At 42.0% G+C, this 24,322-nt stretch overlaps 4 protein-coding genes across 12 annotated transcripts; 1 reads left to right on the top strand and 3 right to left on the bottom strand.

Annotated features, from left to right (window-relative positions):
• The first annotated feature begins 20 nt into the window (after positions 1-20).
• On the top strand, positions 21-915 carry cunh1orf74 (chromosome unknown C1orf74 homolog). Its single transcript, XM_007551670.2, has one exon. It carries the CDS (start codon positions 74-76, stop codon positions 863-865), a length of 792 nt encoding a protein of 263 aa, XP_007551732.1. The 5' UTR covers positions 21-73; the 3' UTR covers positions 866-915.
• Positions 916-1,173: 258 nt separating this feature from the next.
• sirt4 (sirtuin 4) lies at positions 1,174-4,189 on the bottom strand. 2 transcript variants are annotated; one of them, XM_007551651.2, is made up of 4 exons: positions 3,705-4,189; positions 3,144-3,628; positions 1,858-2,176; positions 1,174-1,779 (listed from the first exon to the last, which is right to left on the bottom strand). In XM_007551651.2, exons 2-4 carry the CDS (start codon positions 3,626-3,628, stop codon positions 1,627-1,629), a joined length of 957 nt encoding a protein of 318 aa, XP_007551713.1. In that variant the 5' UTR covers positions 3,705-4,189; the 3' UTR covers positions 1,174-1,626. The 2 variants fall into 2 exon arrangements, with proteins under 2 accessions (XP_007551713.1, XP_007551722.1); XM_007551660.2 differs by having other exon boundaries at positions 1,858-2,152; positions 3,705-4,186.
• Positions 4,190-4,822: 633 nt separating this feature from the next.
• On the bottom strand, positions 4,823-12,374 carry sxph (saxiphilin). Of its 7 annotated transcripts, XM_007551603.2 has the most exons (17): positions 12,153-12,374; positions 10,873-11,036; positions 10,597-10,696; positions 10,334-10,510; positions 9,964-10,126; positions 9,811-9,875; positions 7,812-7,969; positions 7,524-7,710; positions 7,287-7,435; positions 7,112-7,202; positions 6,890-6,937; positions 6,614-6,796; positions 6,316-6,463; positions 5,854-5,936; positions 5,573-5,757; positions 5,064-5,250; positions 4,823-4,965 (listed from the first exon to the last, which is right to left on the bottom strand). In XM_007551603.2, the coding sequence occupies exons 1-17, from the start codon at positions 12,205-12,207 to the stop codon at positions 4,922-4,924; spliced, it is 2,187 nt and encodes a 728-aa protein (XP_007551665.1). In that variant the 5' UTR covers positions 12,208-12,374; the 3' UTR covers positions 4,823-4,921. The 7 variants fall into 7 exon arrangements, with proteins under 7 accessions (XP_007551665.1, XP_016526951.1, XP_016526952.1 ...); XM_016671465.1 differs by lacking the exon at positions 4,823-4,965 and having other exon boundaries at positions 5,157-5,493; XM_016671466.1 differs by lacking the exon at positions 4,823-4,965 and having other exon boundaries at positions 5,157-5,488.
• A 177-nt stretch (positions 12,375-12,551) lies between these two features.
• Positions 12,552-23,940, bottom strand: sfi1 (SFI1 centrin binding protein). 2 transcript variants are annotated; one of them, XM_007551582.2, is made up of 30 exons: positions 23,664-23,940; positions 23,505-23,576; positions 23,235-23,345; positions 22,348-22,442; positions 22,150-22,267; positions 21,947-22,049; positions 21,699-21,855; positions 21,439-21,600; positions 20,189-20,259; positions 20,022-20,114; positions 19,843-19,940; positions 19,697-19,763; positions 19,230-19,360; positions 19,062-19,143; positions 18,801-18,979; positions 18,645-18,720; positions 17,771-17,866; positions 17,618-17,694; positions 17,156-17,258; positions 16,978-17,074; positions 16,169-16,329; positions 16,009-16,083; positions 15,690-15,764; positions 14,818-14,994; positions 14,552-14,745; positions 14,206-14,332; positions 14,028-14,115; positions 13,830-13,938; positions 13,590-13,689; positions 12,552-12,861 (listed from the first exon to the last, which is right to left on the bottom strand). In XM_007551582.2, the coding sequence occupies exons 1-30, from the start codon at positions 23,822-23,824 to the stop codon at positions 12,733-12,735; spliced, it is 3,384 nt and encodes a 1,127-aa protein (XP_007551644.1). In that variant the 5' UTR covers positions 23,825-23,940; the 3' UTR covers positions 12,552-12,732. The 2 variants fall into 2 exon arrangements, with proteins under 2 accessions (XP_007551644.1, XP_007551653.1); XM_007551591.2 differs by lacking the exons at positions 21,439-21,600; positions 21,699-21,855; positions 21,947-22,049 and having other exon boundaries at positions 20,189-20,270.
• Positions 23,941-24,322: the final 382 nt, after the last annotated feature.

Here is a 24,322-nt window from a genome sequence, read left to right as displayed (position 1 = left end):
TCTTTGAGGTACAGATTGAATTTGCCCCAAACTCTCCCGCAAAAGACTTTATTTTAATTATTTTATCTCAACCATGCCAGTTGAGGACCTCTTTGTCTCTGCAGCCCGTAACACTCTGCGTTCTGGTAGAAAGGGTCTCTCCGTGGCTCAAAGTCTGAATCTTGCTGCTCAGGTCTTGACTGTGGATCTGGGGCTGAAGCCTGCTCTCCTGTACGACAGCAACGCCGCCTGCGCCGAACAGCTCCAGCGCTATCTGAGCCGCCTGCGGTCTCTCCAGCTCGTGTCTCGATCCCTCCTCACGCTGGATTTAAACGGAAACGGTCTCATTATCAACGCAGATGCCCTCAGATCTAATTTAGAGAAGACGCTTCGTGGCGGTGGTCCGCCCGTTGTAAATGTCTCTGCGTCTTTGGAGAAGCCCGCCGTCTCTAATGCTCAGAGGGGACGGCTGACGGGTGAGGTGGCAGATTTTCTGCTCCTTCTGGAGGAGTTTCGGCGACACGACGAGGCTGATAAACCTCTTTATGTTGGGGAGAAATCTGACGATTGGAACCTGTGCACCATATTTGGTCTCTTACTGGGTTACCCGGTCACCTACTGGTTTGATCAGGCCAGGAGCTTTGAAAACTGTCTGTCCATGACGCCGCTGGTGGTGGCTACAGCATCGGCGGCATGGCAGATGGACGGCAACACTCACAGGTTCTGTCTGTACTCCTTCAGCGTTCCCGCTGCTCTGCAGGAGGAGACTCGGCCCGAGCTGGAGAACTGGAGGCTCAGGCTGCAGGAGAGATTTGAGCAGCAAAGCATCATGAAGGATCTCAGTATCAGTCAGTCCACAGTCACTCTTCCCTCTGTCTGTTTGTGATTCAATAACAAAGTTAGGTTTAAAATTAAATAAAATGCTCTTGAATCCGATGTGGGTTTTTTATGTCTTTTTTTTTTTTTAAACACAATTTGAGAACATTTTAGATGCCATAAAAATCCATAACTTAGCTTTTAAACAGAAGCCACTTTTAAATGTTTCATTCAAGCTAGCTATTGGTCAATAAAATATTCTACTATTCCAATGTAACATTTTGGATTTATATCTTCTATTTCAGTGTTTTTTTGTATTGGCTATTTGTAGTAATCTCATAACTCTATAAAGCAGTGGAAACAAACTAAGTAGTACGCTTTAAATGTTAAAGGAATTTAAAATCTTTAATTGCACTGTGACAGCAGTTGCATTTTAATTATTGCATTTCGCAAACAAGTATTCGTACTTCTGCAGCTACTTGCTCTTCTGCAAATATCTTGCAGTAAAAGTCACTTTAGATCAAAACAGTTGCATTTTAGAGCAGCACCTCTAAAGAACTGTGAACAGTCTGAGAGGATGTGACACAGATCCTCGTCATGTTCAGCTGAAAGTCAAACAGAAACAAACCAAACAGTTTGAGCCTTCCCGTTACACACAAGTTGGACTTCTAAAACCGTTTTTTTTCCCCGCAGCAGTGTGGAAAGTGCTAACGACAGCAGTTCTCGCCGTCTAGTCGGTCCTTTCATATCACCTCATTCTGATGGTGATTTACTAACGTCTGAGTTAGTCCAGTCAGCAGAGCAGAGATGACTCTAAACCGGTCCGTGGGGTCAGAGGGGCTGGATGACTGACAGAACTTCACCACAGCGGCCCCTCACTTTCAGCTCTGCCAGGTGATCTGCTCTGGTGGGTCCGATGTTCAGGATGGCGATTGGCATCTTCTTGTCGCTCGCTGCCAGTAGAACCCTGTATCCTGAGTACACCTGCGGAGCCACAGAGGATGGAACTTATAGCTGAACGGAAAACGCAGCCGAAAACACAAATTGGTTGCTTTTCTATACCTGCAGTGATGAGCCGATAACCAGCACTGCGTCCGCCTCTGCCAGTCTCTCCTGCACGAACTGCACCGTCGCTTTGGCCACCGTGTCTCCAAAAAACGTAACCTCTGGCTTCAGTATCCCCCCACACTGCTCACAGGACGGGACCCTGAAGTTCAGGACCTGCTCGTCCTCTAAGAAGACGTCGCCATCCGGAGCCACGGCTCCTGCCTGGGCGCTCCAATCCGGGTTTAATGAGACAAAGCGCCTCTGCAGCTCCTCCCGCGCGGTGATGCTGCCACAGCCAAGACATGTTACCCTGAGAACACATGAAACACAATCCAATTTTTCTTATGATTGAACATAGAGTTGAGGCTTTTCAACATATTTTACTAAAGTCTAAAAAGTAGGACTTGCCTTTGTATTTGGCACCCTTTAATCTGTTGCTCCCTAAATAAAATCCTGTGCAACAAATCTCACTCAAGTCATAGTAAGTAAAAAAAAAAAAGAAAAGTCCACTTGTTAACTTTTATGTTAGGACTAAGTCATAAAACAACATATCAAGTTTTTACCACCTCACAGAGCTCTGTTCAATCAATCCATCACCAAAGAAAGGGCATTCAGGTTTGGCGAAATTGCAAACCTCAATGTCTGCATAAACTGACAGGCCAGGCAAGGAGAGCTTTTCTGAATAATAGTCAGCCTTGCAGAGATGTACAACTCAGATGGAAGAATGTGTCTTCATGGAAGGGTCAATAGTAAAAGAAAAGCCAAAAGAAGTTCTGTTTGTAGTTTGTCACAAATCATCTGGGGTCACAATATGTGGAAGAGGATCCTCTGCTCACCTGAGGCCAAAATTGAACTTTGGCCTAAATACAAAATGAAATTTCAGATAGCCAACAACCTGAACACCGTTTCAGTTTTGAAGCTCTGTGGCATAAGAGATCTGTTAGGTTTGTCTGAGTTAATATTTTCTTTTGGTCTGCCAAAATATCTAGAGTCTTATGAAATTTGCTTTTGATGGATTTTTGAAAAAAATAAATAAATAAAAAAATAAAATAAATATATATATATATACACACACACACACACACACATAAATATGTGTGTGTGTGTCCTTGTGCCTCATGATCCCTGAGACTTACCTTTTCAAGGCAATAGGCAATTAAGAACTGTAAGAACTGACATGCATACCTCATTTTATCAGTTAACATAACCATATATTTTGCATCATAGTTGTTATATAGAATTCCACCCAGCTCCATTTCTTATGGGACCCTGCCCACCTTGGGTCACTCAGCCTTCCTCACCTGTGGGCGCAGCCGTGGAGCTCCGTAATCCGTGTCTGTCCTGCCTTGGAGTGGAGGGCGTCCACATTCTGGGTGACGAGCCAGTGCAGCTTCCCCTTCTCCTCCCAGCTCCGCAGAGCCCGGTGGGCACAGTTGGGCTGATGGGAGGAGAACTGCGGCCACCCGACGAAGTTTCTGGCCCAGTATCTCTGTCGGGACTTGGCGCTGCGGGTAAACTCCGTGTGCTGCATCGGTCTCCTGTCGGTGCGGGCGTACAACCCGACACCCTCCGAGCGGTAATCCGGGATGCCCGACTCTGTAGACAGACCCGCTCCGGTGACCACGAACAACCGCCTGGATCGGGACACAAAGTCCTGCAGCAGCTCCAGAGAGCGGGCATCGGCGGTGCTGCAAGCGGGGACGAAATTCAGCTTCCCCGCAGGGACAGAGGAGAATGTCCGGACAGGAGCGGGGAGAGACGGGAAGAGGCGCAGCGGCAGCCGCATCTGAACGAGCGCACGTTTTAAAAAGTTTAAGACGACAAAGTTTAAACAAGCAACACGCAAATATTTATAACTTTACCTTTTTAATGAGTAAAGTTACCACATTAACCGGTAGTGCATAGCTTTGTTAGGTAACTTGTCAAACCAGAACCAGCTGATATAACATGGAAACCAGCTGCAAACACAGGAAGTACCCATTCCAATGTAACACCAAACAGCCGCATAGGAGTCTGGGAGTGGTAGTTAGGGATAGAGTTTTTGATTTGTTGAAAAGGCAATTGAGATTTTCAATGAGAAAAATCTGACTTTAACATAATACAGAAAAAGAATGATTTGCTATGATTGAGTGAAAATAAACTTCTTGGTGGGAAAACACAAAATCGAGACGGTTTTTGTTGTCACAAGGTTTGGAATCGTCTCAGGAAGAATTTTGAACCATTCCTTATGGCAGAAACTCTAAGTCCTTTGGGTTTCTTGGCAGATTTTCCAACAACCTGTGCCACTTCATCACTTTGATGTCCTTCTTCTTTAACCCTTCTTTGTTGTCTTGGCAGTATTTGTCATCCATATATATACATATAGTGTATGCATGTATATTTTCTCACCCTTTTCAGAAGACATGACCCAAAGCATAATGCTTTCACCTCCTTGCTTGATCATATTTATGCATATTTTTGTTAATTTACTACAACCACTTTTTTTTTTTTTTTTTTACAATTAATTAAAATCTTTGAAATTATTTTAGGACTTAGGACAGTGAGGCCATGAGCCCAGTTTTGCTCTAACCCCACCATCAAATTTTAAAAATTACATTTTATTGCCCTTTAATTTATAGACTTCTTGTTTGGCTTCTATATGTGAATTATTTGGGAGCTTTACAAACAAATGTTTTGTAAAACATTTGTTTGTAAAACTACTGAGAGTAAGTTGAGAGTAAACACATCTCTCCATAGGAGAAATGTATTTACTAAGAAGATCAATGTCATACATTTTGTTATATATCTATAGAGAAGCTCTCACAATAATTCAATTCAAAAAGCCACATCTTTTGTTTTGCTGTAAACATTTGCTGTGTTGGCTTTACATGTTTCTTAAATATATGCATGTATATTTTCTGCTTTAGAACACAAAGATGAATAATTTCATTTAAGTTAGAAAATATCCCATTATGAAAGCATAAGTTTCAGTTCAGTCATGTGATGATTTCTAGTCTTTATTAACCCATCATTCGTATGGATGAAGAACTAAATATCTAAGAAGCCGAGGAAACCACGATGCCGTTTTACGTTTCCTTCATTAGAATGTGCTGCAGACATCCTGGTTACAAAACTCCAAGATATCTGTTGCGAGGAAAAGAAAATACATAAAGATTGCAGTTATTATAGGGGAAAGAAAAATCCAACTTTCACCACAGTCAGGTAGTGTGTCCATGTCCTACCAGAGTGTGTGCATTTAAAGACGGCCTCTGCGTGAGCGTAAAACTCCTCTCCCAGGATGGAGCGGTAATCCATGTGGCTTGTGTGAACAAAACAGTGCGTTGCATCTTTAAACAGCAGATCACTTTCCCCGTACTGATGAGACTCAAAGAGCTGGAACTCGGTGCTTGAGGTGGCTCCCAAAGTTTCCTGCCATTACAGAAAAGTAACCATCTTAGAGTCTGAAGAAAACCAAAGAGTTATAGATCAACATAAAGTAGTACACGATTGTAAAGCGATAGCAAAACGATTCGTTCATCCCCACGTCCGTCGTCTAGACTTGCTTATTCCTGCAGGGTCATGGGATCTCCAGGGGTCATTGGGAGGTATGCGGGGCACACCATGAGGAGGCCGCAGGTCCACAGGTTAATTAGGGTTGGATTTTTCTCTAGTCTTGCAAGTAGAACCTGATGAGTTAGTCCTCCCAGCAGAATTCAAATTAATGAGACTTTACGAAAACAAAATTACTGACCTGCGATTTCATGAGGAAGTCATACACCCTGGAGGTGAGCACAGGCCGTGTCATGATGCTGTTCGGTGGGACGACTCCCAAATTACAACTTTCCCACTCTGACAAAGCAGCTCGATGTCCGTCGGCACACAGCAGCTCGAAGTCAGACTGTGTCCACTCCTCCGCCCACCCGCTGGAATTCAAAGCTAGAGTTAAATAAAGATAAATAAATAAAATAGGGACAATGTCAATTAGCTGGCAGCTCTACATACATAATACATGTAGCGTCTTCAATACCTCACCAAGGATGTTAGTGACAAGGTTGTGGTGCTCGAGGAAGGCCACGTCGCCGTAGCTTTTCCCACTTGGATCTCCAACCAAACACCTGCAAGACAACAGAAAAATAGAACAAATCAGTCTATGAGGGTAAATACTGAAACAGGAACAACACGACAGTGCCCTCCACACTTTTTGGCTGCCATAATGATGATGTGTAAAAAGGGATAAAATATAAAATAAGTTTTGTTACAGTAGCATGATGTTTCAATGAAAAAAGTAGAAATATTCAAGCTTTGTGTGGGTGGTGTATTTGCAAGTGTGGTTGGGTGAAAGTGGCTCTGATGTAAAAGCACATAAAGTGGCCGATATGATCAGAAAAAAATTATGCTTCTACAAAAAGATGAATTTATCTTCAGAATTTAAACAGATCTTTATTGTGGACAGGAGAAAAAAAAAACGACAGAAAAACCCGGAGTCCTGTGCACCTTAAGGCGCCCATGTTTCCATAGTAACGCTCATTGTGGTTGTCGGTGCAGCGTTTGGTCGCTGCCTCGCCTGTCCCTCCCATGCACACTTTGCACAGATTCCCCTGATATCCAGGGAGACAGCCTTTCCAAAACACCGTGCTGTACACTGTACAAACAGAAAGCGGCAGACTGCAGTCAACGGGGGGCTTAAAAACAAAAGAAACAAAACAAAGCATTGGATTAAAGTGGAAGTGACATGCAAGGAGCAAAAGTCAGAAAGTTGAGCACTTATGAGGAAATTTAAAAAAATCTGCACCTTGGTTTGGATCACAGGGGGCGCTGCTGTTGTGCTCCAGGCTCAATGTGTGTCTGTACGGCAGCAGCCAGCCTGCGGGGCTGTACATGTGACCGTGACACGAGCGGCGGCCACCCAGATTCCCAATGAAGATGTTCCTGCTGGAGCGCTTTGCTACAGCTACACCCACAGCCGAGGGCAGCACTGAAAGGGGGGCAGAGAGTGATGGTTTCAATGTGAAGATGGCGTTTATATCAAACACCGAGCTCAGGGAGCTGCGATTTGTCTTCATCCTACCATCCGTCTCCAAGTGAGCCGATCCTTCAGCAGGAGCACATTCGGTTCCTGGGAGAATGCAACAAAAAAATCAATTTATTTCCACTAACAAACACCAAAACTACAATTTAATGATTTAATCGCTGCCCTAGCTGACAACAGCACACGTTGCAGAACACAGAACTACTCAAATAGGAACGGAGCAAAACAAAAACCAAGGAAGATGCATCACTACAATCTTACCATAATACTCAGTGACCACCGGAACAAGGCCACATTTCCCTGCGAGGAATGTGTGTGTCGCGTCCAGCGAGACTGCGTCCACTTCGTCCCTCTGAGGTAAAACATGTCTTGTTTTTAACTTTGTATCCCCAGAGTGTGATAAACTATCGATGCTCGTGCGACTCGGACGATTTACCTTGATTTTCTCGATGCAGTCCCGCATCGACACAGCCCTGACACACACCAGTGGGTCGGACTTTATGCTCAGAGCCCACTGCTCGCATTTCTTCTGCTCTGCATGGCTGATGCAGCACCAACGCACAACGCTGTCCTGGAGAGAGCTTCCTGCAAACACAAGCCACTAGTTCACAGAGAGTTGCTATAAGAGCTAAATCCCGTTCACTCCTGAAAAGTTTAGGCTGATCCTATGCACCTTCGTGGCTGAGTCCTTTGAGGAGTGCAACATAATCCAGCCCCATCACCTGGCTGACGTCCATGTCGTTCGGCAGAACAACCAGTTTATCCGTTGCGTCTCGGAAGAGAAGGTCCGACTCCCCAGAGAGAGATGAATTGAAGAGTTGGAAGCGCTGCCTCTTTTTTCCTAGTCGACCAAACTGCGTCTTAAGAAATCAGTGTAGAAATGACTTCAGTACATAGCTGAAGTTGAGCGAAGGCCGCAGAATGACAGAACAAAAGCGTGAAACCATGTCCACCTATTTACCTGCACAGCTGATATAAATTTGCGGACAACCTTGCGAAAATTATGTCTGGTGACCATTCCTCCTCCTGGACCACGGCCCAGATTACAACTCCTGTAGTGGCTCAGAGGAGCCTGTGAGCCATCAGGACACAGCAACCGGAAACTGTCCCACTCGCTCGCTGAGAAAGTTTCACACACAAGATAAAAACTCAAGAGACAAAAGCCTTCAGTGTCAAACCCTGCTTATCCAAAGGCTGGTTTGGTTTCAGAATTGAACTGATAATAATTTGCTACATTTGCAGTACAAAAGAAAATGGGTCACTTCTACCAATCTGAAAACATTACAAACTTAGACACACCTTTGTTCATCCTGTCAGGTTATTTAGTTAACATTTTGGTTAACCTTTCAGAAAGATTTCAGAATGACCTTTCAGAATGCTTTGGCATATAGAAGAGTTCGTAATCAACTCAACGACTGCAAGATCACTAAGGTATTGGCTGCAAAGTAAGCCCATTCATTACTCCAACACCACCAAGTGAAACAGTTGAGTTTGAGTTATGTGCTCTGATAAATCAGAGGTATTCGCCTTTAGTTTTCAAGGCCAGTGTCCTGCAACATTTAGATGTGTCACTAGTCCAACACACCATCATGAAATAGCTGAATTACCTCCTCAGTCAGGTTCTCCAGAGTCCTCTAAATGACTTCATTGTTTGGCTCGTGTGTGTTGAAACAGAGAGACATCTAGAAGTTGCAGGACACCTGCCCCTGGGTACCGGAGTTGAAGACCCCTGCTCTAAAACTGTGCATTATGGTAAAACACTCCTACTGTAGTCCAAAAGACATGGTCCACATGTCTTATTGCCCATTAGTATTTTTCAGAGCGTTGGTTTTCTCCAGGCAACCCTTCTAAACAAACTGCACTCTATACTGAGGGGTACAATTATCGCTCAAAATGACTGTATTCAGTTGTTACAATCACTTCCATGGTCACAGGTCTGTACCCAGCATGCAGACTGTTTCTACAAACATCAGTTAAAAAATGTCATTCTCAGAAGCTCACATGGAATCCTCTAATAGGATGCCTTCTATGCATCAAGTTCAGTTATGAAGTTTCCTTTACTAAATATTTCACAAAGAGCCAGCGGTGTTGAAACCAAGTGGAAGTGGTTTGAAACAACAATGTGTGAGCCACAAACTGGATGTGAAGGAACTTCACAGAGCAGGACTAACAGATGCTGACGCACATAAATTGCCGAGGTCAGCAACTTTCTGCAGAGTCACAATTAAGCCTATCACATATCAGACGGTTCTTCATTTGAGACCATTTGTGAAGGCAATTACAACTGAAGCAGAATCGGGCTGTGCAACATGACTAATGGAAAGTTCTGGGCTGAGTCAAACAGATTTGGATTTTATGGAGATGCAGCAGGTTGAAATGGGCTATAAATGCAAGAAACCCTTTGAACATCACACAGCTGAAAGTGAGGAACGGGGCAATCTTCAAGAGTCGTTTTAGAGTTATTTCAACCACAGGCTGAACCAGTGGCAATTAGGACGCACAGTGTGCCAACTACATCCTATGCCAGAAAATAATTTTTATGGATATAACTTGTTTATTTAAAAAAAAAAAATTTTTTTTTTTGAACATTAATGAAGTGATATTAAGTCACTTTTCTTACAAAGATTAACAAGATCAAGATGTGAACATTCCTTGCGAAAGAACTGAATGGTTAGTGTCACTTTTTTCAGCTGAAGACATACAGAAATATAATACAGAGTATGCCACCCTATTCTCTCCACACAGAGAATGAAATATATCTTCCAAACAGTTTCTAATCTTGTCACTTTGACTTGTTTTTATTATTATTAAAATTGTTGCTTTTATTTCTTAGCTTTTTGCTGCTTGCCACTGTTTTGCTCGTTTAGTGTCACACACCTCGGATGTCAGTAAATCACAGAAAAGTTTTATTTTATTTTATTACAGAAGAAGAAATATGTAAAGTATGATACAGAGCTTACCATTAATACTTTCAAGCGCTAAATGGTCCACAAAGGCAACATCACCTGCACCTCTACGGAGACATCTACACCAAGCCAAAACAGAAAACCTGTTACCAATACGTCTAATGGTCGCTTTTTGCTTTAAAGAGGTTCTCTTTCGTTCAGGCTGACCTGAGGGCTCCCTGGTTGTTGTAGAAAGGCTCATTGTGTGACGACTCACAGAAGTAATTCTTCTGGCGGACGTAAGACTTCTGGCCTTGGCACAGTGTGCACAGAGGCGGCGCCATGTTGGCAGCTCCTGGAACACAGCTAGCGCTGAAAAAGGAACCAACATCTGCAAGAGAGGAGGAAGGACGCTGAAAAATACGGGCAGACATTAAAACACATTTTTTATATATATTACAATGCCTTTCTTTTATTTAGAAATTCCTGTGGTTTTGTGCTCATTTTGTGAAGTATTGATATAAAAACTCATCAAACGGTCAGGAATAAGTGTTTCCAGACTGCATAGGGAACCCTGTTTGAAGAACCACGTTGTCACCCTGGCTGAGAGGATTGTCTTTGCTCCAGGTTAGGTAGTTCCTGGACAGCAGGAACCCAAGCGGGAGGCTCCACCCAGCAGTCCACCGGGCCCCGCTGTGACAGCTTCTGAGGCCTTGCAGGGACCGAACATCCAAGCTCCTGTTTGTCACCACGGCGACCGACAGGACGCAAGCTCCTACAGATGAACAAATAAACTCTTCAGAAATCACTTAGGGAGAGGAAACACTCTGGATCATATCAGGAGGATGAAACAAACCTTACCGTCAGCGTAAACCTCCTTAGCAACGAGAACAAGATCAAACTGCTTCACAGCAGAGTAAACTTCTCCTGCATCCAGCGCCACTAGATCTGCACGGTTCGCCTGAAAACAAGGAACAAAAGAAAAAATTAAAGTCAATTGTTTTGGATTCATGACTTAATTTTATCTCAAAGCATTTTATAAACACCCACCACCTTGCATAATTCTGAAGCAACACTGGCAGATGTTTCTCCCAATCATCTCCTAGAAGTGAAACAATAATCTACAGAGCGACTCGCCTTGATTTTGTCGATGCAGTCGGCTGTGCTGGACGCTCGTACACAGGACAGCCTGGCAAACGCTGCAACAGCAGCGGGCGGCAGGACGGCCACCAGGGCTTTGGCCAGCTCTGCACACTTCCTCTGCTCAGGATCTGAGACGGTGCACCAGCGCATCTTCTTAGCTGTCACAGGAGCAACAATTAAAAAAAAAAAAAAAAAAAGCTCACACCATCCAAGCCAATCAGGCAAACATGGGTTTTTTTTTCTGACCACTGGCCAACTTCCGGCATGTCTCGTCTAGGAAAAAAATGGACTCAGACACGTAAGTTTTAAACAAGAGTGCCTTTATAAATAACTAATAAATCATTAATAAGGCAATTTTTATGAAAGCTATTTACTAAAGGATTCTTTTTTTTGTTGTTTTTGCCACTTAAATGTTTCAGATAAATCAAAATGCTTCTAGCAGTTTCTTAACAATTTCATTTAAGACTGGAATAGCTATCCATAACAACTTGGTGTATGTGACAAAACTAATTTCACTCTAAACAACCAAATAATAACAACCAATGTCAGCAAGTGTTAAGCCATTTAAGATCACACAACTACATCTTTTTGGGACTCAAGTCCAGACTTTTACTAGGCCATCAGAAACCTTTGTTTTTTTGAGCCATGAAGAAGTGGGCTTGCTGTATAAATGAAATATCAAGTCTTCAATGTCCTGAAGTAACAAACCAGCTACAGAGTATCACACTAGCACCGCCAATACTGTCTGTATGTTTAATTAGTACTTTGTGAGATGCTGAGATGATCTTAGATCACATATAGCAGGGCACACACCTTCCAAAAAGTTTCACTTTGGTCTCAGCAGTACACAGAACATCTTTCCAAGAATCTCGTGGTTCATCAAGCCACTTTCTGGCAAATTGGAGCTGGTCGTTTAGTTCATTCTAGTCAGCATCTCCACCATAGACAGATGCAGTTCTAGCCTGTTTTTCAGCCTTTATAAACCAGCAGAAATTAAATGATAGTGCTTTAAAGTTGTGAAACAAGGTGAAAGTGGCTGCTTCTTATACAATTAAAATTCTGCAGTATTAAAGTAAAGCATAAATAGAAACTTGCTTAGCAATTGGCTTATTAACCATTTAACATTTATCAGGGAAATATTACTGTAAAAGTTGCACCAGACATAAGCCCAACATTTAATCAACAATAAACTATATAATCAGGTCATCACACACTCCCAGTGGGGCTAAATATCAACGCCAAATAATAATAATAAAAAAGTAACAACTACTTACCCCTGATGCAGCAGGTGAAGATGAGAAAGAGTAAAATGTGACTAGATCCTCTCATTTTAAGCTGATGTTGGCAGCGCGGTCAGCAGAGAGCGAAAAGCCTGAATTTTCCACCACTGATTTTCCAGGGAATCAGAGCCGCTGGTGCGTAGAACAGAGGAGAAAATCTGTTGCGTAAGGGCAGCTCGACTGAAAACAGTCACCTTTTACACACATATGGAAAATATTTTAGCACCATCTGTCACAAGGAGACCCAGATCAAACTGTTCACAAATTAAAGTGAAAAATACAGCTCTACTTTAATCTTTTTTTTAATATGCGGGGGTCAAGACAAAAAAACATTTTTGAACAGTTACCAAGAATTGCCAGACGAAGAGTGTGTTAAAGAAGACGACAGCTGTGTGTAGTTAGGATTTCAAAGTTTATTTGAGGAAAAAAAAAAAAAATTAGCAAACATGTAACAAAATGTGCATCAGATGAACATATCTGGATCTGTAGTTCTCCGGATATTTGAGGCACATGAGTGTAAACAGCATATAGATGAATGACCTATTGTTTCTGTGATGTCCAGGTCTTCTTGTTTTTAACAGAGAGGATAAACTCCTGCTGTACTGAGGACAGACTGCAAATGTTGGATCCTCTCCACATGAAGCAGGATGGTAGGTTTCTGTTTTTCCAGCTCCGTGGACAGTTCCTGAATGCGCTTCTCCAGCTGCAAATGTCAAATGTGAAACTAATCAATGTCAGTGTTAATCGGTAGGAGATACAGCCTGTGATAACATCAACTTTTTAACCTATCGCATACAAACAGCAGCTACAGAGTGTGTCCATGGGCTAAAAAAAAAAATCCCTCTAGTTTAATGCAGAAAGGAACAGATGTTTTTGGTTTTACAAGTACAAGTTTGATGATCAGGACCTGACTAGACCGAATTAATCTAAAAACTAATGAGCGTGCAATGTGTTAATTTTCCCAACTCCACTGTATATCGCTAAATGGGCCAACTGCTATCTCAAAAAAACACAAGAAAAAAAAAAAAAGATCTACAGCACATTCAAAATGTTGCCTCCACAGTCCCGACCAACAGAAGGAAAATTAATTATAGCTTCATCACGAGACAGGCTCCATGTTTGCTGGAAACTGATTTGAAAATGTTTTTAATGTTTTATAATGGCATGCAACGATCTCCGGTCAAAATTAATTTCAGAGTTGTTCGTTAAAGAAAAGCCAGCTAGAACCATCAGGTCATCAGAGGTCTGCTCACTTGGTGAGATGTGCAGAAACTGTTGGATCTTTACCAGAGATAATCATTATTTATGACAACTTCACAAAAATCTGCATTTTGTTCAGGCGCCTATTTAAATACTACAACTGTCCGAGTTGAGATCGTGTGTTATTGACTCCAGTTTAAGATAAAACTACATCATTCCTTCTGCCTCTACCTCTTTCAGCTCCTCACAAACTGCGCTTTTTTCCACTTGTTCATCCTCTGCACTTGTCTGCAGCCAACTCTGCAACACGTCTCTCAGCTTGCACCATGCCCTGAGTGACACACACACACACACACACACACACGCACACACACACACACACACACACACACACACACATCAGTTACTACACACCACATTTGAAATGGCATAAACAAGATTTGGATTTAGTTTTTTTTTTTTTTTTCCCACCGAAGTTGCTTCTTGCTCTGCTGGAAGTTCTTCATGTCCGTCCGAATGGTGAGAAGCTCCCTCATCAGAACTGATGCTTCTTTTTCAGGAGAATTTTTCAAATTTGGATCTGAAAGGGCGCCGCAGCAGTTGATTATAATATTTCATGCCTGTCAGTTTTGTTTGTTGTAAATAAAAAAAAAAGGTCAACTACAACACCTTGAAAACCTGCTGGGGGGTGCGTAGAGCAAGTCTCAAACTCACGAAGGGAAACAAATGGATTTTCTCTGAGACCTGAACTGTCCAACTTTGAAAAAAGAAAAGGAAGAATATAAGAAAGTCAAGTTATTTCAGGATGGCATAAATGTTTAAATGTGTTACGGTAAGAGATACATACAGATTTCTGCGTCTTTGAGGTCATGAAGGCTGAGGGTGGCAGAAGAAGATCTTGAGTTCTACTCTCCAGAGGCGACTCAGCTCCAGACATGAAGCCTGTCTGACTCGGTTTCAGTGCTGCTTCAGTGCTGCTCAGGATACATTTCCGTTAAGCGATTTAAAAATAAAAAAAAACACGAATAACTGCTAAAAGAGACCAGATTTTAAAGCCAGTTTTGTAAGTTAGAAGGGGGAGTACAAAATAAAATGTAAAGCACTGATAAGATAATCTGCCTGAAACAAGGTTGATAACCTCATCTCCATCTGCTGCACAGTTTCAGTGAGACAAGACTCAGATCTGAACTCACTGGCTGCTAAGTGCTTCAGCTTCCTGCTCCGCTGAGTGAGGCGTGGAAACGCCGCCAGGACCTGGCGAGCAGAAGGTCACACTCTTCTTCTGTGGCTGCGCTCTGACATCTTGCTCCTTTTGTGATTTACCCAACGCCCGCCGCTTCCACCGCATGGCGCAGCGCCTCACGACTCTCTGCAGGCGCTGCGATCTCTGCAGGACGCGGGGCAGACGGTTGAAGTCACGCTCACGCTCTGGTGTCTGATCGCTCCCACAAACACTCACCTGCTCCTGGCTGAGCTGCGTCAGACTCGCTGTGAGGTCGTTCATGTGCGCGGCGTACGTGAGGATGCACGTCACGCCCTCCCTCAGCAGCTGGTCCCTGTATACCTGTGCCGCTCTGGCTGCGTGCTTCCGCTTGCTGCGCTGCTCTGTCACCCAAAGCCTCCATCCCTGCAACACCTGCAGCAGATTCACAATGCAAATCGATCAATCAACCAAGTTTTTGCAGACATATTCATACTCATATTTTCACCCTGTATCACACTGAAATCCCAAACTTTCATACGTTTTATTAGATTATTATGTGTTAGCGCAAACAGAGCGGCATACAATTGTGAAGCTGAAGCAGATGAATACACTCCTCCAGTATTAAAACAGGTTAACCAGTTTAATTTTCCACTGCAAACATTTGGGTTTGATATCAAAAGCATGAGAACAGAGATAAACATTCCATCTTTTATTTCCAGGTGTTTTACATCTGGATCTGCTGATAAACTAAAAAAAGATAGCATTTTATTATTACTATTATCCTCATTGTAGCATAAACAGGTATGCAACAGTATTTAACCTCAGTTTATTCTGGTACCTGTAAATTAAAAAAAACAAACAAGCAAAAAAAAAAAAAACAGCTAATTAGTTGCCTGACCAGTCAAGCTGTGAGTAATTTAATCTCTGTATAAATCCATCTGTTCAGTGAAGACCTCAGAGCTTTTTTAAGAGAACATTAGTGGACAAATGGCAGCATAAAGTTTAATGCTGCTGTTTTATAACCGGGGGTGGGTTATAAAACAATATCCCAATCTCAAAAGGTGTGCGTATTCTTTCAAGGCCCTGGAGATTTTGATGCGAGATAAGAATGTGGAGGCAGGTGTTACCTTGGCCTGAAGGGTGAGAGACCAGTGCCAGAGAGCTCGCTCCGTCTGCTTAGCCTCCCTGCGTCTGTGCTGCAGCTGTTCGCAGGAAAAAGAGAAGAACCAAGAAGTCACAGCCTGTGAGAGAGCGTTAAATCACAGCGTGTACTGTACAGCAGAAACAGGACATCAGATGAGAATCCGATGTCCTCAGAGCGTACTAAATGTCAACTAAAATGTATAGCACTCTTACTAACTTGACTTTTTAAGCTTTTCCAGGTTATTCCCAGATTATTTAAGTGAAGCTTCTTATTAAAAATTGTAAACAAAAACGTCAGCAAACCTTCGTTTTCCATCGCTCAAAGAACTTCTGGTACATCTTTAACCTCAGCAACAGGAGACCTTGTCTTTTCATGACCTGAAGAGTTATAGCAACTTTGAAGCTTTCATGTAGTAGCAGTGTAGCTTCATGTGACAGATGTATTTAGTGATAAAACGGCAACCTTGTGTCTTTGGTGCTGGCAGTGATAGTTGCTCCATGCATTCAGGGTTGTAGAGAGCAGCTTGGAGTTGTGATGCCTTCTGGCCTTTTCCATGTTTATCCTCAGCGTCCGTGCCTCTGTGGTTCGTTCCCTCCACTGTTTGAAAATCAACCGCAGCCGAGCTAAAAAAAAAAACAACAAAAAAACAAATCACATAAAAAAGTTCAGCACAGTTTAGGATTCTTGCCTTATTATGTTGTGCAGGTAGAATCGAAGAAGATTTTACAACAATAATTTAGAACTCTGTAACAATAAAGCCAAGGAGGGAAATTCAGAGATAAAAGAATATTTGCTTAACTCTAATCTGCAAATAGTATAATTTGCACAAAACCCTAACAAATCCACTTATAAAAGAGATGATCACATTTGATCATCTCGCTAAAAATTTGAAATACTTTTTGACCTAATAATTTTACCCCAAGATTTTTTTTTACATAATCTATTTTCTATTTGAAACACAAAAGGAACATTTTTGGCATTGCTTCTCATCAAGTCGAAACCTGGAACATACATTTACTCATATGTCCTTATTTCAATTACTTATTTTCTAAACTTAGCGTCCAACTTCTCAAATGGATGTCCTTTGGCGTCTTTATCAGCCATTAAGAAAAGCTGAAAAATTATTAGAGAAACATTTTTACTTTACCTAAAAGTTCAGGTTTTACAATATTATTTTTAAACAAAGAATGTGTTCACTTGATCAGCTTTAAATATGTCCAGAACAAACTTGACCTAACCTGAAACCATGATGTTCTGTGCATATTCATTACCTTCATTGAGTGTTTTCTGAGCCTGCCTGAGCAACTCCCTCTGCTGGTGGCGCTTCAACAGTGCACGTCTCGTTACTTCTCTCCAAGCATGAAAAACCTGGACAGGTTTAGCACAAAGAGAGCAAAGGATAAGAAAACAACTATACTGCATTTTAAAATTAAGGGCCAAAGCTCAAACCTTCTGCTGAACGGATTGTTGGAAATGCTCCCGGGCTTGTTGCTCTGCGAGTCGAACCTCAGCCAGCAGCTCTGCTTTCTCCCTCCACGCTGTTAGAGATTTCCTGAGGACATATGACTCAACGCTACGAGGCCGAAATATGTTTGTGATTTCAAAGCAGCAAATCTTAAACTCAAAACTTAAATCTTAAAAGACAATAAAATTGCAGGTTCACATTTAGTCATATTCCAGTCTGAAGTTCTACAAAGTCGTGGTTAATGGCCTCCAGTCCTAAAGGCCACCAGGCTCTACATTAGAATGGCCTACTCAAAGCAAAGGCCTTAATTTAATAAGGAATCTGTGACTTTATTGGCTCTCTCCATTTGATCTCAGAGAGATTCGGCGATTTGTTTAGAGGAATTGGCAATAAAATCCATGAAAGTGAAACGAGTAGAAGGGTGTGAACATTTGGAGTTAAGGTACCTGAGGAAAATCTGTGTTCGCTGCTGTTGAAGCTCCTTTGCACATTCGCACATCAGAGACATCTCAAAGCGATGATTCTGTGAACACAGCAGTGGCTCTGAACATCCTCTTTAGTCACTTTGGTTTAATTTCTACACACTAATGATTAATCACCTCCAAGGCCACGAAGCTTTGTTTGAGGAGTTTAGCTTCATAGTGGCCTTGAATCTCCTTCAGCCTGCTTTTCTTCACTCGCCGCTTCTGAACAAACTGATGACAAAAACACTCATCAGCGTCAGGCTAAGACCTGCAGAGATGCCGACCAGAAGATAACAACAGGGCTGCAGGTAACAATTATTTCAGCAATGTTCTACCGATTATTCTGACCATTATTTGAGTAACTGAATAAAAAAAAAAAATTCCACATTATGCAAATTTTTTATGTAACACTATTCTTATTTTATACAATGTTAGAAATATCTAAGAAAATGCCAATAACTCAATGTCTTTTAAGAAACAAAATAAACATTTTACTACATAAAATGCAATAATCTTTACTATAAGTGCAGTAGAAGATGCATATTCAGCTAAAAAAAAAAAAATCAGCATGTGAAAAGCTCAGCTTTTGCTTAACATCAATACAGTGTAGGGCTTTTCTGTCGATTATTTTTTTGATTAATAATTGGATAGCAAAGGGTTTTTTTAACAGAAGTTTAGCCAGATAAAGCTAAAACTATGTCTCTTGAGGAGCTCTGAGTGGAAGATATTTATAGACAAAGAAGGTTTTTCATCTTAAATGCAAAATGTATACATTCTTGCATAGTTCCGGATTTATTGCTGGTCTGAGGGTATTAGACTTTCATCACACTGTCATAATTTTGAGTCTGTAAGCTCCAGTAAACGGTTAGGTTATTAAATTAATTGCCAGTTATTTTAATAATTGATTATTCACCATTAATCCGATTAACTGCTTCAACCCTAAATAGCCACTGTGTTATTTTTGTTATCCACATTCTGTGTCAGTGTTCTGTGTCCAGATGATAACTACCTTCTTCCATTTCTCTACAGCCCACCGCAGTCTGCGTAAATCCCCCTGAAGGCAGGCCTGCAGCTCTCTGGTTCTCCTGACACGAATAGATCAGTCCACCGTTAACAATGAAAACACAGCAGCTCAGACAGATCAGTCACCTCAGATCGTCACCACCTGTCTCGGATCTCAGAGCTGTGGTTCCTCCACTGCACCAGCGTGTTGTGCAGAAGCCTGTGAGTGTGCAGACGGTGCGAAGCTTCCTGTCTCTCTGCCTCTCTGATCTGCTGCTGCGTGCGTCCTCTCCACCGCAGCCAGGCTCCTCGCGCGCAGCGCTGCTCGTCGTGCAGAACCGCCTGGAAACACACAGCGACGTGTCTGGAGCACAACAGTCCGTCTGAATCGACACTAAGCTTGTTTCCATCTGCAGCTGCGTACCATCCGCTCAGAGAGCTTCTCCTCCTTGTGCTTCTCTGACCGTTCCCACCAGGTGTGAAACACCCAGGCGAACTGACGCTTCCTGAGAATCCAGACACAAAAACAAGTCACACAGGAGGAGATATAGACAGGGCCTGCATTCAAGAAGGTTAAAAACACCCAAATCACCGATTGAAGGCTTCGGCTTTGAATCTTCTCTGTTCTCGCAGCTGTCCCTGCAGAGTGAACTCCACCCAAGACTGGAAACATCGGGGTAAGGTCCGCTCAGCAAACCAAACATCCGCGCGACACTCCACTTCCTGTAGAAAAATTAATTAAAAATGACAAATTTGACATTTTCAAGTGAGAAAGTAGGTAAAATAATTTTTTTTTCTTCTTGAATCAATCTGTGATGAAGGGTATAATGTTGTTGTTATGGACAGTATATGTGTGCTTTTGTGATACAGTCTTATTCAGCCATAACAGAACATAAAGTGTACCTTGATGTATTTTTTTTTCTCAGCTGGAATAGGACTTTTAGTTTCTATTTTATTAAAACAGCTTCTATTTTATTAAAATAGAAACTAGATGTTTCCAAAATAGAAACTAAAATATTTTAGTTAAAGTCCCAATGAGATCAAGATCTTTGAAAATACCTGCGTATGAATCTGTTCAGCAAGCGTTTCTCTCCAGTGGTGGAAGCAACGCCTCAGCACAGAAACCCTGCAACATGACAGACAGTTCAAAAATGTTTGATTTATTCCTGGAAAGGTGGCTAGAAAATGGAAAGGTGACCTAGAACCTGTAAATATTCAGCGCCTTGTCGATTAGGGGCTGAAAGCTCTGATCTTCAACCTCCTCCAGCCGATCCGTCCACAGCCTCCAGTACTTCACCAGCATCTACCAAAGAGCAGCTTGCGTTTTGATGTTTTCACTGAAAGACAACGGAACTGCCTGCAAGGTGACGACCGCATCGATTACTGTTTGTTGACGGTGCTGGATGGCCATGTTGTTGTTCAGTCGGTGCGCTTTGTTCCAGCTGACGTTCAGAGAGAGCCCCCGCAGTCCAGCGCGCTGCGAACACAAAGTGATCAAGAACTGACTGCTCTCTGCCAGGTCGTGCTCGGTCCAATTGTTCCATTTCTTACCAGCAAATGATGCTGGAAATGCTGACATGCTGTCTGGTTCCTCTCCGCTTCTTCTCTGCACAGCTGAACATCTACATCACAGCTCAAGAGCCAAACAGTTGAACAGAGGACTATCAGAACGGGATGCATTCCTTCAGTAAGTCTACCATACACCACACACCCCCAACCTTCTCCTGATAGATCCACAAACAACCAGACAGACACAAATGAGTACATAACTGGGAATTGTACAGACAATGAGGCATGGTTTTCAACACCGTTTACAAATAATAAACTGAAAAGTGTGGTGTGCATTTGTATTCAGCCTCCCTGAGGCAACAACGTGATTTCACTGCGATTACAAGTCTGTTGGGTTATGCCTCTTCCAGATGAGGACATCTAGATGCTGAAATGTAAGCTGTTCTATAAAGTATCATCGGTGAACATAAACTTTCTTTCCATAGATTCTCATTTGGATCAACGTCTGGACTTTCACGAGGTCAGTTTAATACATGGATATGCTCTGATCTAAATCAGATCAGAGCATGCATACCTGGCTACATACAGCCAGGTAGCTCTGTCTCTATGTTTAGGGTTGTTGTCCTGCTTGAAGGTCAACCTCCGCGCCAGCCTCAAGCCTTTTGCAGCCTCTAACAGATTTTCCTCCAGAATGACGCTGTATCTATCACCACCCAGCAACGCCGGGTTAAGTTTTGAGATGTGGGATATCTCAATCCCTCGCACTCTCTGTTTGAAATGAGTTTTTTTTTATTTATTTATTTTTTTGTAGCCTAACTCTCCATTAAACTCCTGTACGACTTTCTCCCTGACCTGCCTGTTGTGCTCCTTGATCTCCCTGATGCTGTTTGTTCACTAATGTTCTGTAATGAACCTCTGACACTTTAATGGAACAACTGCATTTATACTGAGATTAAATTACACACAGATGGATTGTATCTACTAATTTGGAGACTTCTGGAAGCAATTGATTTTTATTTGCACATACTTATTGACATTTGTTGCACTGGATTTTTGTTTTGTTTTGTTTTGTTTTATTTAGGAGTATTAAAGCAAAAGATATGGAATGCAAATACACACCACTCACAAAAAAAAAAAAATGGAAATCACATATCCTTATTTTTCCACATCACATTTATGAACTATTCCGTGTTTAGTTGGATGCCAAAATGGAAAAAGGTTTAAGGGGTATGAATGTCTGTAATGCAAGTGTTTGTGAATCTTTGTTAGTTTTGTCTAACAGTTCAGGATACAGGCTTTCCAGTGCACCAGCACTCTGCGTCGAGTGCTCTGAACAGCCAAGCGGTTTGCAACTCGCAAGCGCCTCTCTTCATTCTGTTTGTGACTCAGAGCTTTTCTCCATTCCCTCCAATACCTCCTGACCAGGCGGAGACGACAGGCGCGCTGAGCCACGGCTACAAGAAAAACACACAGAGTAACCCTGCAACCTGAAACCAGGTCCTTTGCCTTCAGTGGAGCAGATGATAGTTGAAGGAAAGGAAAACATGAGAACCTTGTGTGTCTTTCTTGGTCTTCTGATGCGAGGTGAAACTCATCCACCGACAAAATGCTCTTGTCTTAAGGCGGACAGTGAAATAGAGAGCTGCTTTGGATTCTTCTTCTTTCTGGTAAGAAGCAGATCTATGTGTCTCTTTCCAGAGACTCCAAGCCTTTTCGCAAGAAAAAAAATACACGGTTGGAATAAATTCACGATTAATCTAAAAAAGTCAAAGACTGTAGCTCAGCGGACCGTGTGTCTACCTTGCTCTGTAAGCTCAGTGCCCTTTGCTTTTGTGCTTGATCCTCTAACATCATATGGTGCTGCTGCTTCTGCAGCCTCGTCTGCCACAAATTCCACACTGAGCTGCAAAACTCTGCAGTGTTAATGTCACACACATGGAAAGCATTCCAGTTTGACACGGTACCAGTAAATGCTAAACAAAAAAAACAAAAAAGAAACTTACTGCAAATCCGAAAGCCTTTTCCGCTCAAGGAAGGATTCAAGCATCCTCCAATGTCCTCTCCTGATCTCAATGAAAACCTTCCATCTGTCCAAAGCCAATCGGACCAGTCGCCTATTAGCTGTTTACAGAAGCAGAGTGCTTAAAACCACATCTTTGATCAGAAAATAATTCCTGCTTATTATTTAGATTAAATCATACCTAATGATTGTGCATACTGTAATTTAGTCTTTTTCTGTTTCTGCAGAGATGTAAAATTCCTCCACCCATAAAATGCCAGGTTTAACAGATAATACCTAAAGACACAAAGATCATTAGCAGCACATAATCTTGACTGTATCAAGGATATCAAGCATGTTCACACAGACATCTCCAACATCTCCTTGGGCCGTGCAGTTCGCAGTTGCTTCGACGACAACCAGCCTATTGAATCGACTTCTATCATTATGAAATGTAAGCAACATCCAGTCAAAATACAAAGTTACACCCGTACTGGCATTCTGTTTGGCTGTTGCACCTTCCCAGAGGAGGACATCAGCTGAGATAATGCTGCCAAAAATCAAATGTTTTCTTCTGTTGCTAACTTTTTGCTTTTCATTAACAAAGAAATGACTCTGACATCAGTTCTTCTGTTTCATTTTTGTACATCTACTCTGTCTTCTCAAGCCCCCAACGCAGATGGACACAAGTCAGGTTCTGCTGAAGGTTTCCTCCTGTTAAAGGGGAGGTTTTTTTTCTCTCCACTGTCGCCACATGCATGCTTGCTTTTTAGGTACTGCTGCAAAGTAAATAGCACATCGCATGGTCACTAGCTATTCTGGCTTTCCTTTTTTGTCACACTTGAAAGGTTCAGATTATTTATGTATTAAGCCAGAAAAGCTGCATAAAATCTGTAAAAGAAGAAACACTTTTCACAGCACTGTATATTTGTCTCATTTCTCCTTGTCTGTCTTTTTTAAACACAGAGGGCAGAAGAAAACTTTTCAACTTCTCAATGAGTTTTACGCAAATGACCGAATGCTGATATAGACAGGCAGCTACTACAGAAAAAAAGAACAAACAATCCATCATAATGCCTTGAGACTGACCTGTAGTGGCACTCTGCTCTCATTAGAAGACTCCATTCCCTCCTGGATGTCCACCAGTCGTCCCTCCATGTTTCAAAGGCTCGACTCAGGAGGCCTCTACTGTAGTGGGACCTGTAACAAACCATATTTTGCATCATTTAAAACTCCTCAGACTCATGCAGGACTTTAAAAGTAGCAAGGAGGCTATCACAAACTGGAAATAATTATAGCAGTGCTCATTTGGTTTTCAATTAATTCTGAACTGTAGCTACAATATGTGTTCAGTGTTACCTGGCTTGCAGGGGTAGAACTCGACCAAAGGTGTTGTGCATCCATATCTTCAGGAATTTTCTCGCCAAGTGTCTAGGAGATGGTTTGAGGGGTTAGAGTTCAAATTATATGCTAGTATTATTACTAATATAAAATATGGTCAACACATTGTCTGGGCACCTTATCCTGAGCTCCTTGAGTCTCCCTCCCTTGTTCCAGTTGTATCCCACTCTGTAAGAAACCTTCCTGGTCTGAACTCTACGCAGTTGTCTAGATTCACCCTCAGATCTGAAGGGTCGCAGTCTTACCCGGTTTGAGTTTTGGACGGATTCGCCTTGCATTATTTTAACTCAGACTTGTAATACAGACATCATTATTTACTCCATCCTTGAAAAGATTCATTTAGACCAACTGCCGCGCATTTGTTTTTCCTGGTCACGTGACATGCCCGGAATCAGTGGGTCTGCTCCTTTTTTATTTACCGCAAGAGCAGATGGCCTTAGTGCGCAGAGTTTCAGACATTTCACATTATTTTTCAGATATATAGTATCATCAAATCCACTGTTGCTGGAATATTCTCGGATTAATGTGAGGTATCATAAAACAGCACAGATATTGTAAAGTTTCTTCAGCATTTGAAGTATTAAAAAAAAAATAAAATGTCCACTTTAAGTTGTTCAGGAAGCTGAAAAAGATAAATAGCTTAAAGGTTTCAGACTTAGAATAATAAAGCTAAGTTCAGGTAATATTTATTTATTTAAGTATTTGAATTAATTCCTGAATTTATTTTTGATATTTTTGTATCATTGTGGCAGGATTGGTCCGCCACACTGCCCCGG

Source organism: Poecilia formosa, unplaced genomic scaffold (assembly GCF_000485575.1).
Source record: "Poecilia formosa unplaced genomic scaffold, Poecilia_formosa-5.1.2 Scaffold2, whole genome shotgun sequence".
Lineage (NCBI taxonomy): Eukaryota > Metazoa > Chordata > Actinopteri > Cyprinodontiformes > Poeciliidae > Poecilia > Poecilia formosa.
This window is presented reverse-complemented; position numbering and strand designations above follow the sequence as displayed.